The sequence below is a fragment of the Lissotriton vulgaris genome, chromosome 11, assembly GCF_964263255.1.
Source record: "Lissotriton vulgaris chromosome 11, aLisVul1.2, whole genome shotgun sequence".
Taxonomy (NCBI): domain Eukaryota; kingdom Metazoa; phylum Chordata; class Amphibia; order Caudata; family Salamandridae; genus Lissotriton; species Lissotriton vulgaris.
Window position 1 is genome coordinate 828,516,632 of NC_141699.1, and position 18,108 is coordinate 828,534,739.

At 42.8% G+C, this 18,108-nt stretch overlaps 1 protein-coding gene across 1 annotated transcript in view; it reads right to left on the reverse strand.

Moving 5' to 3' along the window:
• SRPRB (SRP receptor subunit beta) overlaps positions 1-18,108 on the reverse strand; it is a 50,235-nt gene that overhangs the window by 5,519 nt on the left and 26,608 nt on the right. The window contains exons 4-5 of the mRNA XM_086943939.1: positions 12,371-12,453; positions 6,726-6,862 (exon numbers count right to left, since the gene is read on the reverse strand). Of these exons, the coding sequence (XP_086800065.1) occupies positions 6,726-6,862; positions 12,371-12,453 (220 nt within the window). The remainder of the gene's footprint in view (positions 1-6,725; positions 6,863-12,370; positions 12,454-18,108) is intronic.

Genomic DNA, 18,108 nt, shown 5'->3' on the forward strand with positions numbered 1-18,108 from the left:
TAAAGAGAACTGTCTGACAAACGTGCTGTACAAAAAGAGAGAAATTAAAGGCCTTGGGATATCATGGTTTATCCTAACACACATTTTAATCGCTAAAAAGTGAATTGGGGGTGGTTTTGGACCATAGATTAAGATGGTCTGCTCAGCTAGACGCATTGTCACTAATATTTTCACAGTGGAGTGGGACACTGGTTAAGGAGCAGAGATCTTCGTTAACTGAGAGAGTGAGCCCAGCACTCAAAATTTACAACATTAAGATTAGATCGGCAATTATCTATGGAGCGGATCTATGGGGTTACGCTAATATGTCCCAACTTGAGAAAATACAAAATACATTTTTAAGAAACTTGGTGGGTCTCCCTCAATCGACCCCCATGCTTCCTCTTATGCTGGACTTGGGTTGTTATCCAATAGAGGAATTAGCCAAACTGAGAATAATCCTATTATGGAGGAGAATTTTGGTAACCCCTGAATTGGCCTCCTTTGCTGAGGGTATAGAAGCCCTCAGACAAATAGTGGGCAGTGGCAATCTCCCTTGGTTCAAAGCGGTTAAAACCACCCTGGCAGATATGGGTCTTATTCAGCTATGGTCCGACCCCAGGATCAGCGTGTTTCCTGGAAAGAAGGATCTCAAAGACCAGTTTTGGGCCGCCTATAGAAACAGACTGATTTTGGAACATAGCTCTATAACCCTCTCTGGTAGATTTTTGACCCATAAAGTGGATACAAGCTTGGAGAACTACTGGGATGCCATAACAAAGAGCAGTGACAGGAAACTCTTCCATCAATTTAGAGCAGGAATGTTACCCTTGAGGTCGTTTACACACAAATGGAGGGGGGGTGCAGGGGATTCATGTCCATGGTGTCTAGCTCAGAAGGAAACTGTGAGCCATTTCTTTTTTGTATGCCCTGCATATGTTGGCCCACGGAAAAAATGGCTAAAACCGATTTGCCAGAATCTTAAAACGAGAGGGGCAGGGGAAGCTCTAAGGTTGTTAGGGACGGTAACATCTCTCCCGGTGGCCATATCAGTAGCCAAATTTCTAGGCTGGTCCTGGCTAATTAGAGTGAAATATTTGCACAGCACCAGTTAGTTTGACAGTCTATTGTTATTATTTTTACTCTTATCATTTTTAATATTGTACAGTTAGTGAAGTACCATGCATCATGTAAATCATATATTATGTCGGTTTTAATGCTGCATTGTGTGTTTTAAATTGTGTGTTTTTTTTAATGTCTTTTATGGTTAACTTTACCGAAATAAAGACTTATAAAACGGAAACTGAATTGTACAAACATTTCAAAAAACATTTCGGTAGTGCGATCAAAAAATGTTTTCATAGGATTAAAACATATCCGAACACTTTACTCGGTGATGTACAATTATAAATAGGTTTGCTGAAACTCAATTTCCACAGATTATTGTTTATACGTAAAAAGTTAGTGGGAACTTTTTTTCCTATTTCAATGGAAAATGTGCAGTCTGTAAATGACGTGCATTACCATCTCATGCTTTAGTAATATATCATAAAAGTGAGTTTTTAAAGATGAACTAAGAAATATGTCTGGCCCTAACCTGATGGCAATGCTATTTGTGAACTAAGAGGCAAGTCGTCATGTGAACCCTATATATGGGTTAGATTCTAATTATGTATAGAGAAAACATTTAGCCTATAAAATCAAATTAAATATATATGTTTTGTACAGAAGGAATGTTGCACTCACATATTAGAAGTTGCTCTTATAAGGGATAATGAAGAAAAAAAGGTGGCTCTACAAAATAAAATATTTACCTAGGATCACTGGACTGGTTTTTGGGTCAAGTACATTACAGTTAGGTCAAGAAGACTTTTCAAGTATTATTTTTCAAAGCCTGCATATGCAGTGCATCCGGTGAGTTACATACTGTGTTACCAAGTACTCCGTTTCCATCATCATGAAAATACCACTCTCCTCTCCGAGGACTTGTCAGATGAGATCACTGCCCACCTACTGTCAGAGTGCAGTGATAGCCATACCCACCATTCCACAATTTGCCATTGGTGGTTGCACAGCTGACAGTACCGCCTACTCTTCATATTTCAGAAGTGTCAAATTGCATCAACCTATGGATTTTGACTGGATAAGCTTTGCATTCCTAGACACTGCATGCCTCTTTACCCTGATGCACATTGCACCAGCTCAGCTAAAGAAATTAGTTTGGGAAAGCAGCCTACTACGTGGGCTGCCACCTCCCTCTCGTTGCCCTACGCTAATGAGCTACAGCCACAAGTGTCAATTATAGTCTAGGGTTATAAGATTTGCTGCACATAATACTTGAGCTGAGAGGACTTGAAACAGGAATGTCTGGAATGTAATCGATTGCCAAATTCAATCTCATGTGTGAAAAAGACCTAGTTAAGTGAAATGGAGACTACATTTGTATTGAATATGTTCCAATCTGGGTCCCCAAGTAATTAAAAGGGAGTAAACTAAAGATAACTTTATTTTAATATTCAGTACTGCAATTTTCACGATATTTTAATCAAACCTGATTTCATATTGTAAGCCTCTTTAACTGAGATATCAATAATGGGGGTCTCAGAAATAACGAAGTGCTCATAAATTACGTGCAACTTGTATATTGTAAAAAAGTAAAATAAAAGCTGAGCACCAAATAGGTTTTCAGCTTGATATAGTCTGGTGTGAATATTTGAACTGGTCGGTTATATGGGTGTTTTTTTAAAGGTTACGCTAACAGTTAAACATATGCATCATAGATGAAAGTTGTACATGTGATGTCGCATATACAAACCTCTGCTGAAGATAATGTAAATCTTTTCCTGGTTGTGTGCAATTGCAGAGAGGACATGGGCAGGTGGAAGGGGCTCCCTTTTACATTACTGGGGAGAGCAGCAATGATCAAGATGATAGTGCTACTCTATGCCCATCATCATACGTATTATCAGATTCCCTGGGATATCGCGGGCATAGAGGGTGGACTTCTGTACACTTTGTGTGGGATGGTAAAAACCCCAGGAATGCCCTGACCACACCCCAGCGTAAGCTATACAGTGGAGGCATCAACCCTACCTGATATTCGAGGATATTCCTGAGCCTCCCATCTCATTAACGTCAATGACGGTCCTTCAACTTTTAGCCTTGAACACTCCAAGTGAACTCAACAATCATGCCTTCATTACCTATATGGGGGCTGGAGAGGCCTCATGCCTCCTCCTTGCCACTAGGTTGGAAACAGAGCTGGACCAGAGATACGACAGCTATGGGATGGTACAGAAGGCCCGCCAGGGAAACACCACGGTGGGAAGGGAAATTGTTAATCAAGCAGGTAAACTAAAAGGTTTCAGAGTGTGGGATCTGATTGGGATCACCAAAATAGTAGATATGCTGGAAGGGGGCGGCCGTATGCCATGTGACTCATTGAAGCATGAATATAGCATGCATGACACCCAATATTTCAAATATGGTTCAGTTTAAAGTCCTGCACAGAGTCAACTATTATAGAATGCGGCTTCACGCCGCTGGGAAAGTGCCTGATCCCTCCTGCTTATGGTGTGCTGACATAAAGGACCCCTTCTACCATGATCTAGAGTTGCCCTAGAATCCAGAAATACTGGAGAGCAATCACAAGGGAACTCTTTGCTAGAATGGACTCTCCCCTCCCTATTCACCCTAGGTTTATTGTTATGGGATTCCCTGTGATATTCACTTGCCACGTCTCCAGGGGTTATTCTGTAAACTTGCTTTGATAGTGGCTAAAAGGGATAGAAATCGTCTTTGGGAATCAGCAAGGCTCAGGAATGGAGAAATGCTATGAACATGTACATGACAGCTGAGCAGGTGACTTATCTTAACAGGGGCCGCCCCAGAAAGTTCCATAAAATATGGGGTAAATGGATTTCTTACTATTCTCTGGAAGATCTGATACAGGGGAGAAGTGTGAACGAGACAAGACCTTGCAGTGATTGTTATGCTGCCCATAGTGTTGTGTTAGTCTATCACAGAATATATTTACACTAAATTGCTGCCCTGACTAGATTGCTATCAGGGCAGAGGGTTGAGGGGGCGGGAGGGATTGTTGGGAGTTGTATATTGCATTGTTCATCATTGATTACACTGTGGCAACCTCCTAGGGATGGATTGATCATGTATCAATTCTGTGTCGTTGTATTACTACTTCCAATACACCATTAAATAAAATATATTTAAAAAAGAAAATGCAATATTCACACTCATGGCATCCTCCAATGTTAATACTTACACAACATCACACTGCAAAATGAATGCTCCCTCTACATAATCATCCAGTATTAATACTCATGCAAATTATTGTTCTAATACTACCTTCACTGTTGGATGCTGTAACATGGCAAACAATGGCACAATATGGCTTACACCACCAAATACTGCGCAATTAATCTGCTCTACACCGTATGGAGCAGCACTTACATTCGTATCACATTATGATGCAAGATTTTTTAACACAGCATATGCCGCAATCTCGATTTACACAGGATTCTGCAATATTAATTCTCCTACAACGGGACTGCAATAGTTCTTAATTTTGCTGCGTGCTGTACTGTAGTTTGAGCATCATGCCAGTCAAAGCTGCAACAATCTGTAGGCTAAAACTGGTAACAGAAACTGAGAAACGAGTATTCATCTGCTATATGTTGTTCACTCTCTCATACCCCCCGGATAAACTGGCAGGGCAGCCCAAATCACTCTGCAGGAAGTTGTGCTGCACAGCGTGAAATTAATGTTTTATGCTCACAATCTGGTAGATAAACTTATATTATAACAAAGTTATTTTTTTTAGTAAAGATAAAAACATTACATCCAGATTTCCAACAGAAAGTGACACATCTGCTTCATGAGAGCATGAAAATGCCCTACCATGTGAAAGGAACCAACATTTCGTATAGGTTGTGCAATACATGTTTTTCTCCATATCAAGTTGCCAATCCACAAGCTTTTCCAAACGATTTCATTTCATTTAAAGTACATAAAAAGGACAAGATCCCTAACTGGCGACAAGTATACCTAATACAGCCAATTGCCTAGTACTATGTTGTTTTTTGCCTGCTCACATCAAGGGTTATTCAGTATATGGTAAAATAGTGGTAATTCATTTGCTTTAGCTTTGTCAAGCAACAAAATTATCAGTAGGCATTTTTCTCTTATCGATTGTCACACAATGCAGAGGCAAAAGGGCATTTCATGTTCTGCCACTTCGTAGCCAAAGTTTGGCATCCAAAAAGCATACAACATAATCACAAGTCATGCACATGTGGAAGAAAACTAATCACTATGTATAGTACGAAACAGGGGCGTATGGGACATGTGCAAAGTTTAGGGTTCAAGTTCAACTACCCTTTTGTGAATGATGGATTCATCTGTAATGTTTAATAGTTTCCTGAATTCTAGAATGTTTTATTGTGAATGGCAATTTCATTTTAAATCTGCATAGCTAAACTGACGGCCTTTGTCGAGCATAAGCTTCCTCAATTTGTGAAAACATGTGATCCTTGCCTTCAGCTCTTGGCGCAGATCTTCCGGGAGCTGACATGTGCTGCGTATCTGTGAAAAACTATGCCTCACGGAGGAGAACCCCAGCCAGACTTGATTGTCCCCCTGTTGTCGTCCTCAGTTTAGACTGGGTTTGGAGATAACAGTTCTTGCTAGCATCCTACCTCCTTTCTGGTTGCTCACCCCCTTCCCTCTTTCTATGGCTCCAGACAACATTGATACCAACCCCCACCTCTACCTCTCCTCCCCCACTTTCCCTTCCCAGTTGTGAATCTTTTTGGTTCTTTTTTCTCGCCTGCGGGAGGATGTAGGCGAGACAATTTGTTGTTTTGTTTTGATTCCACTAAAATTAAAAGCAATAAAATCAAGTTAATCCTACATGCACATAGCTGAAACATTTGGGATTTTTTTTAGTTAACACTTTACTGTTTTCCAACACAATAGTACTAATTTTATCAACTCAAATAACTCTGGTTTACACGTGACGAGGATTTGAACCTACAAATGGTAGGTTCAGAGAGATCTGTGCAATCGGCACACGAAACCAATGAGTTACCTTATAAGCCTTCTACATGCCTGGTTGCTGAGTGACACACCAAGAATGAGGATTACAAAAAATATATATCAGACATGTTTCTAGACTGTGTTCGACATGCCATTAGTGCAACATAAACAAGCACAAATAGAGTGATGAAATTCAGAGTATGATTTAACATATCCTTGCATTAAAGTTGAATGACTACACATGAGTAAGTGCAAGAAGGACATGTATAGAATAAATAAAACATCATACTAAACTAGGAGGCTTCCTAATGTATGGACGATCCATCATGTAACATGCGGTCTCACACACGTGCCTGTAGTGTTGCTTGTCCTATGCTCTATATATGTATGTCATGTGACGTGTCTGCACTATAATAAAGCCTAACCTATTGGCTTTGCCAGTGTCTGTCAATTGTGCTCCTATCAACAAGCTCCCCACCCAGACATCCTGATCAAATGCCCAATCTGCCCTACAAAATAGTTAAAGCCACTTTAAATACAAAAAATCTCTACTTTGAATAATGCATGGCAATTGCATTGGAAGTGAAGCAATGTTCCTTCTCTATTAATGAAATGTCGCCTCTGCCCCCCCCCCCCCCCACGCCTCATCATCTTGTGTTTGTGATTATACCCAGAAAAAGTCAGTTTCTCACCTTGTTTATTACAGGCTACCAGCAGGGAAGGACAATTCTTTAGCACCTCATGGTCAGTAAGCACCTGGTACAAAAGTTCTGCCACATCCTTCACTTCCCGTTGGAAGGCTGAACTATCAACCACGAACACAATTGCCCTGTGGGTAAAACAAATATGAAAGTTAATTTAACGTTTTCTAGATACGCTCAGAGAAAGATAAAGGGTCCTCTTCAAACATGTACTCTTTATTCTATTAGCAATAGTTTCAAGCACATTCACAATACATCTATCAATTATTTCACTCTTTTTGCTATCACAGGGGGATCCACATATGTTGTACAACATACTCTCATAAAGAGGTGCAGTTCTGCTGAATCCCGATGGGTACGATTACTGCAAAAACTAAACGAAAGCCCCATCCCACGACCCCCATAATAAGAAAAAGAAACACCGCTAGCTGCCATCCAAAGTTCTAGCCTTATGAATCAATGTTGCACTCAAACTCCCATCAAGAACTAGATTCGGAAGGATCCAACAAATACTTCAACCCATAACAGAAAACAAATTCCAGTGTTTTATTGCGTGCTTATACAGAATACATTCTTCTTAATAAGCACTGTTCAGGCATGTAGAGCAGAACAGTTTTGTAAAGAAGAGCTTTTCTATTACAGTTTGCCAACTGGGAAGTGGAGCTGGGATGAGGAAACAGCAGGCACTTCCGGGTAGGACTTGGGGGAATGTGTGCTAGTAGAGGCGACAGTGTATGTTGGGAAAAAAGTCAATTTTCTCTATAGATGGGTGTGAGAAAGTGCCCCTTTTTACATTGTAAGCCCCCGCTTTTTGCTCGGTTTTGATGTTGTCTCAATTGTAGTGTACAGGGTCTCTGCCCTCCAGGTCCTCTGTACCAGCGCTTCTTCCCTAAAAAAACACTCACAACTGGTACTTCTGCCCCCTTCAAGTCCCTAGTAAGTGGTACCCTGGGTACCTAAGGCCTGGGAGATGTACAGAGTCCCCTGGGAGCCACCTCACTGGGACCATGTCACTGCCCTTGCAGCTTGCATGCCCCTCTAAGGTGAAAAACGACAATCAACATGGCACCCTGGGTGCCATGCAGCCAGCACTGCCTGGAGTTATTGGTAACAAAAGAGCAAAACAGTGGCCAATACTGGATAAACTTCAAAAGTAATCTGGTGGTAACCTTTATGAATCAAGCATAACGGTCCATTTTGCGTCACTAGTCCAATTTTTATTTTATGCACTAGTTAAGCATTGCAATTGAAACCATGTCAAAAATTAAATATGCATGTATAGGCAATTAGAAGGTTAGACATATCAAACCAGCAACTTTATACATTTACAATTTAAACACATCCTACAAACAACATTCATACTTCATTCACGCAACTATACATAAACAAAACAATAAGGCCCTTTGTCAACAAAAGAATAAGCAATAAAGCCATTAGATGATATAATTTTCCTAGTTCAAACTATTAATTCACATCCTGGGCAGAGGTGTCATAACTCCTCCCCCCGGATGGGCCAGTGCTCGAAGGGGGAAGCTTCAAAAACCTGCTGTTCATGTAATGCGACCCCCGGTCTGTGCTGCCAGCAGCAATGGCACCTTCCGGGTTACAACTCCACTTTGAGCAAAAAACTTAGAATAGGAGGTGTAACAACCATTGTTAACTCCGCCCCTAAGGTGAGGGAGGCAAGGTGAGGCCCATCTTTCAGTCCCTGCCATCTTGAAGATGGGGAGACCCCTCCAATTAGGGCTAGGCCTGTGCCCCCTCCCACAGGAGGGTGGCATAATGGAGGGTTTATTCCCTCCAGGTAAGGTGCCCAATGACCCTACCAGCTACTCCCCTAAAAAGCCCCTAAATTCAGTATTTAGGTGGCTCCCTCAGACCTGAAAACTAGATCTGTGACAACCTAAGTAAGAAGAGATCCATGCAGATAAGACTGAAGATGACGACTGCCTTAGCCGCAGCCATAACAGCCTGTCTCCAGGTTCTACAAACCTGCAACTTGTCTTGCAGCCAGCGACCTTTGAAAACTCCAGGACTGCTGCTTTAGAAAAAGACTCCAATCTCCTGTGCAAAGCCAACCTATTAAGAAGAAATCTACACCATGTACCGCGGATCCATGTCTCCTACCCACTCTGCACCAGATGGCCACAGATCGAGTCGGAGTGGCTCACCTGTGCAGTCAAGTCTCCCCAGCGATCCGGACCTTGAGTCCAGCGTTGGCTGACCTCTCCTGATCTCCACAGTGGCATCTGCTGTGTAATTCCAGAGGCTACCCCCTGACCCAACCGGCTCTGGTAAGAAGACTCAGATGCTGAAAGGCACCCCTACACTGACGCCCTTAGGCCTTGTTGAGCTGAACCGATGGTGCCCTACATCTCTACTTACCTCTGCTGTCATTGGGCAGCCTCCTGCAATCTCGGGTGTAATGCCTGCAGCCTGATTGCCAAAAGAAGAATCTCCATTGAAAAGCATTGGGCGTCCGATGCCGAAATTGTACCCTGCACCCAGTCGCCGCTGGGTGGTGATGTATGTTTGGGGCTGCTTTATGGCCACCCCGGTGCTTGTCCTAACCTCCAAAGCTTGGCACCTCCATCAGATGTAGCCACCTGCAAGCAGTGTGGCTCCAGGCGCCCCCAGTCTCCATTGAAAAGCATTGGGCCACTCTCAGACGTTTGACCTCTGCACCCAGACGTCCCTAAGCCACTAGTGATACTGATGCTGTTTTGGTACTCCCCTGACCCTTGCCAACTGCTGACCTTTGTGGAGAAGTGTGGCTCACGGTGTAGAGTGGAGAAGTGTGGCTCACGGTGTAGAGCAGGCAGACCCAGAAGCTGAGGTCAGACCCGGGACCAGGGTTCAATTCCCGACGCGGCAGGGTCTTGAGCTCATATGTCCACGGACTCGATAATTCTCGCTTCGGTGCCTGCTCTAATCATGGGTTCTCACTCTGCAACTCTGGGCATTAAGCTTGCTTAATCTCCACAACGGCCCCCTGCGGCGGGATGCCTGGCTTTCACCTTGGGGATGCCCTGTAGAGGCTATCTCACAGGGAAAAGCCAGGACGGGTTCCCAAGGCAAGCGCCGGGAAACCTCCGGGTAGCTGTGCGCTCAATAAATGTAATAATAACAATAATAATAATCCCGAAGACTGGAATTGTAAGTGTGTTACATACTTGTATACTGTGATATTGCTTTCCCCATGGGGTAACATTTAACTGTTCTGAAAATATTCTGTAGATTTTTAAAAGTGAAAAAGACTGGGAACGGGATAGATTGAAAACCCTCAAACTTGCACTAGCCAATAAAGATCTGAAGACGCCAATTGGAATCCAACATATCCTTGATAGCTTTGAAGCCTTCTGCAAGAATAGGGGGTTGGAGATCAATACATTGAAGACCAAATATATGGTCTTCAATCCTGCTAACAAGTCTCGCCCCAACCCATCTCTGAATGGCATCTTGCTTGAAAGAGGGACGGTCTTTGATTATTTGGGCGTCACTTAGTCAGAGCATCTTGAATGGGGCCCACAGATTATCAAGGCAAGCCTTGTTAGCACAGACAGTGGGTGGGCATACGAAATTATACAGAATGTCTACATTCAAACTAGCGGGCCAATAGCTGAAATGTACAAAATCCAAGCAAGGGGTGCTACATTCTATGGGACAGAATTGTGGGGGCACTGCTCGACCACTATCCAGAGCAAGGTACAGAACAGTTTTATGAGGCAGCTGTTAGGCCTCCCTCCCAGCACCCTCCTTATTCCATTAAGGTTGGATTTGGGCATGAGGCCAATTAGCGAAGAGATCGCCCTCAGACCCGTAACTTTTTGGCGACGGTTGTGTGCAACCCCGGAACTGGCAACTTCACGATCGGAACTCAGAGAGCTTTTGAGCCTACCAGGCACTACAAAAATACCCTGGCTCGAGCACATAAGGGACCTTTTTTGATACAAACTGGATAAAATTGATCTATGGAGCACACCTGAGAAATCATGCCCCCTGATTTTACGGGTAGAATTGGCAAGATCTCACAGAACATACAAACTTTGTCACCAAGGAAAGCTCGTCTTGCGGTCGTTTGACAGCTGACTTTATGCAGATCACAGACGAGTATAGCCTGGAACCATTCCTAGATGACTTTCAACCAAATTTGGCCAGGAAACTATGTGCAGTTTAGACTAGGTACTTTACTGCTCCATGCCTTTATAAATAAATGGATTAACACCTGCTCACGTGGATGCCCTGCTTACGATTGCAAGGAAGAGACTAGAGTTATATGCTCCCTTCTTCTGCCCCGCCTATAAAATACCTCGGCACCCTGGCTTATTAAACTATGCAGAAACTTAGGTTTTGTCCATTGCCCTGAGGCATTGAGAGTTTTAAAGTACGACACCCATGCTCCCATTGTCTTTGCTGTATCTCGTTTTCTACATTCAGTACAGTTTTCACCATTGTTGCTAATACATCAACGTCTTGAATAATTCCCACCATTGAAATCACTAATTTTCTGTTTCACTGAGAAAAACAGGGGAGACAAATGATCAATCCATTGTATTACTAAAGAAGAGGAGCTGCTCCCTATGTCTTCCATCCAAAGACATGCCTGCAGCCCAAGACCAGAAACTGCCTAGTAACAGCCATGTTCTCCCACTGCGAGGGCCACTTTCTGAAAGAGGTGCAATGGCAGGGGGTGGAATGTGTTAAGCAATTGCTGAAACACCCACAACTAGCAAGCGGAAGAGTATGTAGTGTGCAGTTGATCACACTGGTTTTCCCTGGTAGCATGGTGAGATAGGAAGGAGTAGTGGTAAAGCGATTAGATGTCTATTCCATTCTCTATGCAATCTTCTATCAAAAAAAACCTTCCACTGACAGAACATGGTGAGCCAACAAAGGGTTTCGGTGTACTGAGCCTCAGCTCCTCTCAGAGGATGAAAAAGGGCATGTGTCATAAAGCCATCATGCAGAATTCTCTGCTTTCAGTACCTGCTCATCTGTGTCCAGTGGTCAGATAATAGCCATCTGAGAACTGGCGGGGCAGAAGTTAAAAACAGATCTCAGGGATGGAGTCACTCGCAACCAAAGTAAATAACTTTACTCCTTGCTAGAAAGGACACTAAGGGCTTTAAACCCTTCCTTCAAACCCTGCCAAGACACCAGGGGCCCTGCATCCAAGCATCCAAACATAACAAAAGGAAAGGAGAAGAGGGTGTTTGTGGGTGACGTGAATTTCCAAACAAACAAGTCGGAAGCGGGAATGTAATGTTGAAAGTCAATAAGAGATTGCATATACGAATGTATGTCAAATTATGCTATCAAGTCACATATCGAATAAACTGAAATAAAAGAAAAGAAAAATATATTTATATATTTAGCATTCCATCACGGGCGTGCCCCAGCCACAATGTAGAACCAATGAAATCCTGTACCACTTATTGCCCTAAAATCAGTCTATGGGAAAAATTTAAAAATAAAAAAAGCACCTTCAAACATAGGAAAATCAACACATCTTTTTGAATGAACACAAATTCAACATCTATTGCTTAAGAAGGTTGAGAAGGTATAGCATGCAAACATGCTACAAAGATTAACAGAAACAAAAGAACAAACACCACATTCTAAAAGCCATTCCATACCGAGCTGCGGCTTTGAACCGATCCAAAAACTGTATTCGCAAGCTCTCATGACCTGGGAGGTCAATAAGGGTTAGGCTGGTCCCCTGGAAAAGGTCAGAAAAACAAATGTTATTCAATCTGAAGATTCAGACACACAGAAAACAAATCTCTATATCTTCCAACTTTCCCACCCCCCAGTAAAAATGCTGCATTTTTAGGACTAACAAATTATTTGAAAGCACCGAACAGATTTGGATACTTTCCTGCTTTACCCAAACAACTGCTTCCTCTATGAAATTAAATAAAGAATGTTCCAACACGGGTAACTTCCCAAGTATGGACCATCCATGTGATGAGTGGGGTAAATTCACGTTTCTCTTCCTTGCTCATGTATGCAATCTGATTTATTACAGCGGACTGGTGGGCCCAGAGCAGCGACAATGAGCCCAGCACTTGGAGACGTACTGTTCAAGTAACTTTTCATTTAGTGTTCGGTCACAACCCGCTCCCTGCATTCTCGTGTCCACCACCAGGGGGTTGACTTGTGGGGCTCTCCAGTGTTCTACTAAGCTTCCAGACCCTCCCCTTCATGCATATACTGACTTCCAGTCATTTGGATGCTACTTGCAAATTGCCATCCATTCCCAATCCATGCCAGGTTTTTCGGAAGCCAGCCTGCTCATGCCGGAAACTCAATTACCTAGAATTCTCTGATCATTGCTTCGTCTCCACCCCTGCAGGCTAAGGATGGGTGGAGGAATTTAGCTCACCTGTGGCTGGCTGCTGCTAGCCTGCTCACATCTGATGCTTGTGATTACTGTGACCTCTTTTAAGCCCCAGCTCCCTTCAGGCCAAGGTTGGTCATTGTAGCTGTGTACTGGTGAGAGCAACCCTTGTTTCTGAGCTTTTGATAGCCTTGTTTCCAGAGTTTCCTGTGCTTTAGTTATTTCTTTATTCCTGAACTGTAACTAGATCTTTGTTCCTGAATTAGCACTGTTTGCAGGGGTACCTTGACTCCTGAGCTTTAGTAATTTCCCTGTTCCTGAACTAGCACTGCTTGCAGTGCTACCTTGACTGCTGAAGCTTAATTAATTCCCTTTATTGCTAATGTTTTATATGTAGGGCTTCCATATCAGTTCTGTGTGTAGTTTTTCTGAATGTTAAATCACCTCTGGGGGCATATCCTTTTTGAGCTCTAACTCTCTTATTCTCTTGTACAGAGCTTCCTCCTAGGATTCCTTTTCTCCTTTGACTCACTGAGTGATCTTGGGCAGCTCTGTACCCCGTATTCTGTCTACTTTGTCTTCCCTGGCACCAGTCGTTGCCAGAGTCCCTGACATATGCTAGTTTCCCGGACTGAGTCCTGACATGTTGTGAGGGATATTTTGGGCTTCCACTATCTCATAGCTCCTTGTTCTCTATGTGCATGCTCGTCTTAAACACCGAATGCTATATTTTCTCTGTGAAAAGGTGAAAAAAAACATTCTAGACTGAGCAGATATCTCATCAGTCGTGAGAGGGTGACTCAAGCAGCTTGATCCTGGAGCCACTGGCTGCTAAGAGGGCTAGAACAGTGAGCCACTGCGGGGCGCATGCAACTGGGCATGTACAGTCACAGATAATTCAATTCATCTAAGTGTCCACTATGCAGAAAGTTTATATCTCTGCTATGTAACCTCCCAGGCTATAGCTTGTTGTGAGCAATGGATTAGCAGGGCATTTCCTAAAAGTGAAAGAGAAGTAACATAGGGCCTGCCATTAGATCAGCACATCTAGAGCAGATTCTGTTGTAAATGTATTCGCTGGAGAGTTTTTTTCTAGTTTTTTCTTTTTAGGAATGAAGTGGAAAGGAGATGTGGAAAACCGTGGTGTGCACAAGCAGGTGCCTCCTTCCAAAGCAGAAGTTTAGGCATGAGAGGGGCTACACTTCTATGGTACACTCTGAAGAGCTATTACAGCTCTGTTTTGAGAAACAGTCTGCAGTTGTGTGCAGTATGGTTTGAAGGCATGCTGTGTAATCTACACAGATTTATTTTATGGAACACAAGAGTAGTATTCTACATACACCAAGGTTTTGGGAAATGTGATTTATAATGCTCCATTTTGGCACCTTTTGTTTTGTAATTTGCCAAGCGAAATTCCCCTCGCAATCCTCCCTTGGAAGAGATAAGTTTGTTCACTCACAGAAACTTGGGCCATTTATTTGGGTCTTACCATGTCACATTTCACCAGCCACCACTGGTTGGATTATCATTAAACCTTTCAGCAATACTTTAAATGTGGAGATACTCTCAGGTACCGAGTTACTGCACGTTTTTTGTTTAGAAATGGTAAATACCAGCACTTCTCAGGAGGAATTCATAACATTTAACCAGAGATTACGATCACAGCTCATTAGCAAAGTAACTCTGGGATATTGAGTACCAGGACTTCTATATTGCAAGTTCAAAGAATTGCTTGTTGGTTTAATAGAAGCACTGAAAAATTGGGTAATAGAAAGGGTTGCTTGCAATGCTATGCCATCTTGCAGCATTAGCAACAAAAACTAGTTCTTATTCAGCATACATGCTATGCGTCATTTCCAGTTGCAGTGTTGCACCACACATTCATAGCTATTGCAGTCAGGGAGAGTTAGGATATTGGGGAGGGTGGATGTTCTGGCAAATTCATACATGAACATCTGCATGCAGCGTTCATAAGATGGGCAAATTCATGCATATGATTTGCTAGTGTTGTCCGTCTTTTCCACAAAACCAGTGCTGATATAGTGTTAAAATCATCTTACACGCGAGGTTTCATCTTTAAACGTCGGCACATATGTAGTTTGGAAACATCTAATGAAGGCAACCTGTATTAGTAGGTAAAGTAGTGAAGGTCTAAGTGCATTATCAAATAGCTTTGCAAGAATATCGATTCCATAACTGAATGTTGTTATTTAATAGACTGGTCATTTGTGGGTATCTTAAAAAAACATAAGGACGATGGATAGTTAGATTACACTTAAACCTAAAGCCACTGAAGACATCAATGACGGCTAAGTATGCTAAAAAAAAGTGTTTTAAGTAAAAAGAAAACGAAGTGTCGCAAATAGGATGGTGAATGTTTATTAATGTGCTTCAAATGTTCAGTTTTAGAACACGAACAGCAAACACAATGAGTGCTATGTTATGAAACTTTGTCAAATGAGGCCATGAAACCTTCTAAATTACAAAGACACCTGGAAACTAAGCAATAAGAACAGGGTACGAAATCAAGAGAATTCTTCAAAAATAATGAGCAAAAGCTCTGAGAAAGCAGAACAACAATTAAGAAACCTGCAACAGGTCTATTAATAAAAATGCTTCATATGAAGTGTACATGCCCATTGCAAAAACTGGAAAACCTCATACAACTGCTGAATAACTTATAGTACCTGCTGCTAAAGCCATGGTGAATGCAATGATTGGAGAAAAAGAGGAAAAAAGATTTAAATATGGTGGCATTATCTAAAAACTGTGTAAAAAGCGAATTTACAAAACATCAGACAACATAAAAGAACAGTGGATTGAAAGAATGTGAAAATGTAAGCATTATAGCCTACAAGAAGATGAAAGTACGGACATAGCAAATCTTATCTCTTGTGTTACGCTAAAAACAAATTGGAGCTGAACATTATTGAAGATTTACTTTTCTGCCACTATTTGATACATGCACCTGCAGAAGAGGTCTACAGCACTTAATTTCTTACTACAAATGGAATTCAGTGGTTCAAATGCATAGAATCAGTAGAGATTCCGTGTCTAGGAGACTAACTGGACTTGTTGCACAAATAAGGAAAAAATATAACCCTTCAGTTGTATGGCATCATTGTCGCACTCACCGAGAAACATTAGCCCCTAATAAGATGCCATAGTAATTAAAAAAGATCTTCAATGAGTCAGTCAAAACAGTAAATTTTATCAAACCTATGTCCCTAAATGTAAATCTTAAGCAATTTTGTCAATCTATGGATAGTGATCATCATCAGCTTTTGATGCATACAGATTTCAGATGGCTGTCTTGTGGTAGAGTTTAATCTCTGCTTTTCAGGTCGAGATAGAAATCGTAGTAATCAGTCTGTGTGCATCAAGTCCATCCCCTTTCTTGCCACTCATTTTCATTAGTGTATGTCAGTGTCCTTTAATAATCCCTGCTTGCTAGTGGTCAGTCCTGCCGCTTTGTCCCTCCTTTCTCTCTTCTGTTCCTCCCACAGAGCAGGGACTTTGTACGGTCTCATTCCACCATAGTTCTTCATATGTTTTTTGGGGGACTAGTTTCTCTCTTGGTTTCCTGATATGCTACTGTTTGTCTGTGTGCAGCTTCAGTGCCTTAGCAGCTTACATTCAGATCAAGCCTTCTTCCCACCTCTTCCCAATGCCACAGTTGTTTTACTGATGCCTCGCCCACTGTGGCTCCCATTGCTTGTTCATATTTGCGGACATACTTTATCAGCACTGTGCCCCTTTCACAAGAGTGCTGCGTTGGTTTTACTTTCATTGTGTTTTTTTGGCTACTCCCTCCCAATCAATTAGCAGGCTCCAGCCGAACAGAGGAGCCAGATTAGCGTTTCACCTCCCTGTGCTGCCAATGACACTAGCCATCTGTCGGAGTACGTCTGCAATGTGGATTTAACGCGATATTCCCCGGGAGCTTGGTTTATGTTGTGAGCTGCCTCATTTTTAGGTCTAGTCTATTCCATCCCGTAGGGATGGTAGGCGAGATTATAGTAGGCTTCCGAAAAGTCTCCCTAAACAGCAGATTCGATACAGCTCATGTGAGCAAGGCGCGTGCACATCACATCACACACCATTTGTTATCAGCTTGTGAGCCTCGGCATCAGACTTCAAAGTATCCGCTTCCCCCCATCAGACTTCAAAGGAATCCGCTCTGCCCCCCCCTCCCCAATGCAATGCTGGGAGCGTGTTTTTCACTGCTCCGAGTGGCTTCTTTGTATCAGCCTGACTGCATGCTTTTTTAATGTGATGGATACTCACTGCCATCTAGTGGCCATGTTTTATTGTGAAAAACTTCAGCCTCCTGCCCGTCCCCGAGCCCAGTCCTCCTGCACGGCCTCAAGCGCCATCGCTCCAGGTCTTCCATCCAAAGTAAGTCAACAAAAATAGGGGCATATGTTTGTTTAATCACAGTGGGAAGGAGCCGCTCTCTTCCGATGCCCTCAGAGCTCAGTAGGAAGGCACCCACGTTCTCAAACTGGGAGATCACCATCAAAACAGGTTTTAACAAGAAACAAATCTCCACATCAATCACAACCGGAACGCCTGTCTGCATCTGCCTTTGAGGAGTGTACATAACACTAAACAATGCCGGGCAAAAAATTCGCCCACCCGTCTTTTTTACAGCACACATTGATCACAACACCAAAGGTCTGCAAAACGCTCCAGCAACATAGAGGATGACTTACGCTCTTAACTCCCCCAAAACACAGCCATGCACAAAGGCACCCTCTTTTCCGACCGCCCGCTTAACTAGAAACGAGGGCTTGAAAGGCCTACCACCCACTGACATAGTAAGGACCTCAGGGAGTACTTATGTCGATGGCACAAAGAACGGCCACCCAAACACGTGTACCCAGGGAACAAGTCTACAACGCCGCAAAACACGGGCATATATTTTTATATAGTACAGAAAAAACACCCTCACATCCCCTCACCCTCCCTCACACCCTCCCCCTCTCACACCCCCTCACCCTCTCACACCCCCCCACCCTCTCACACTCACAC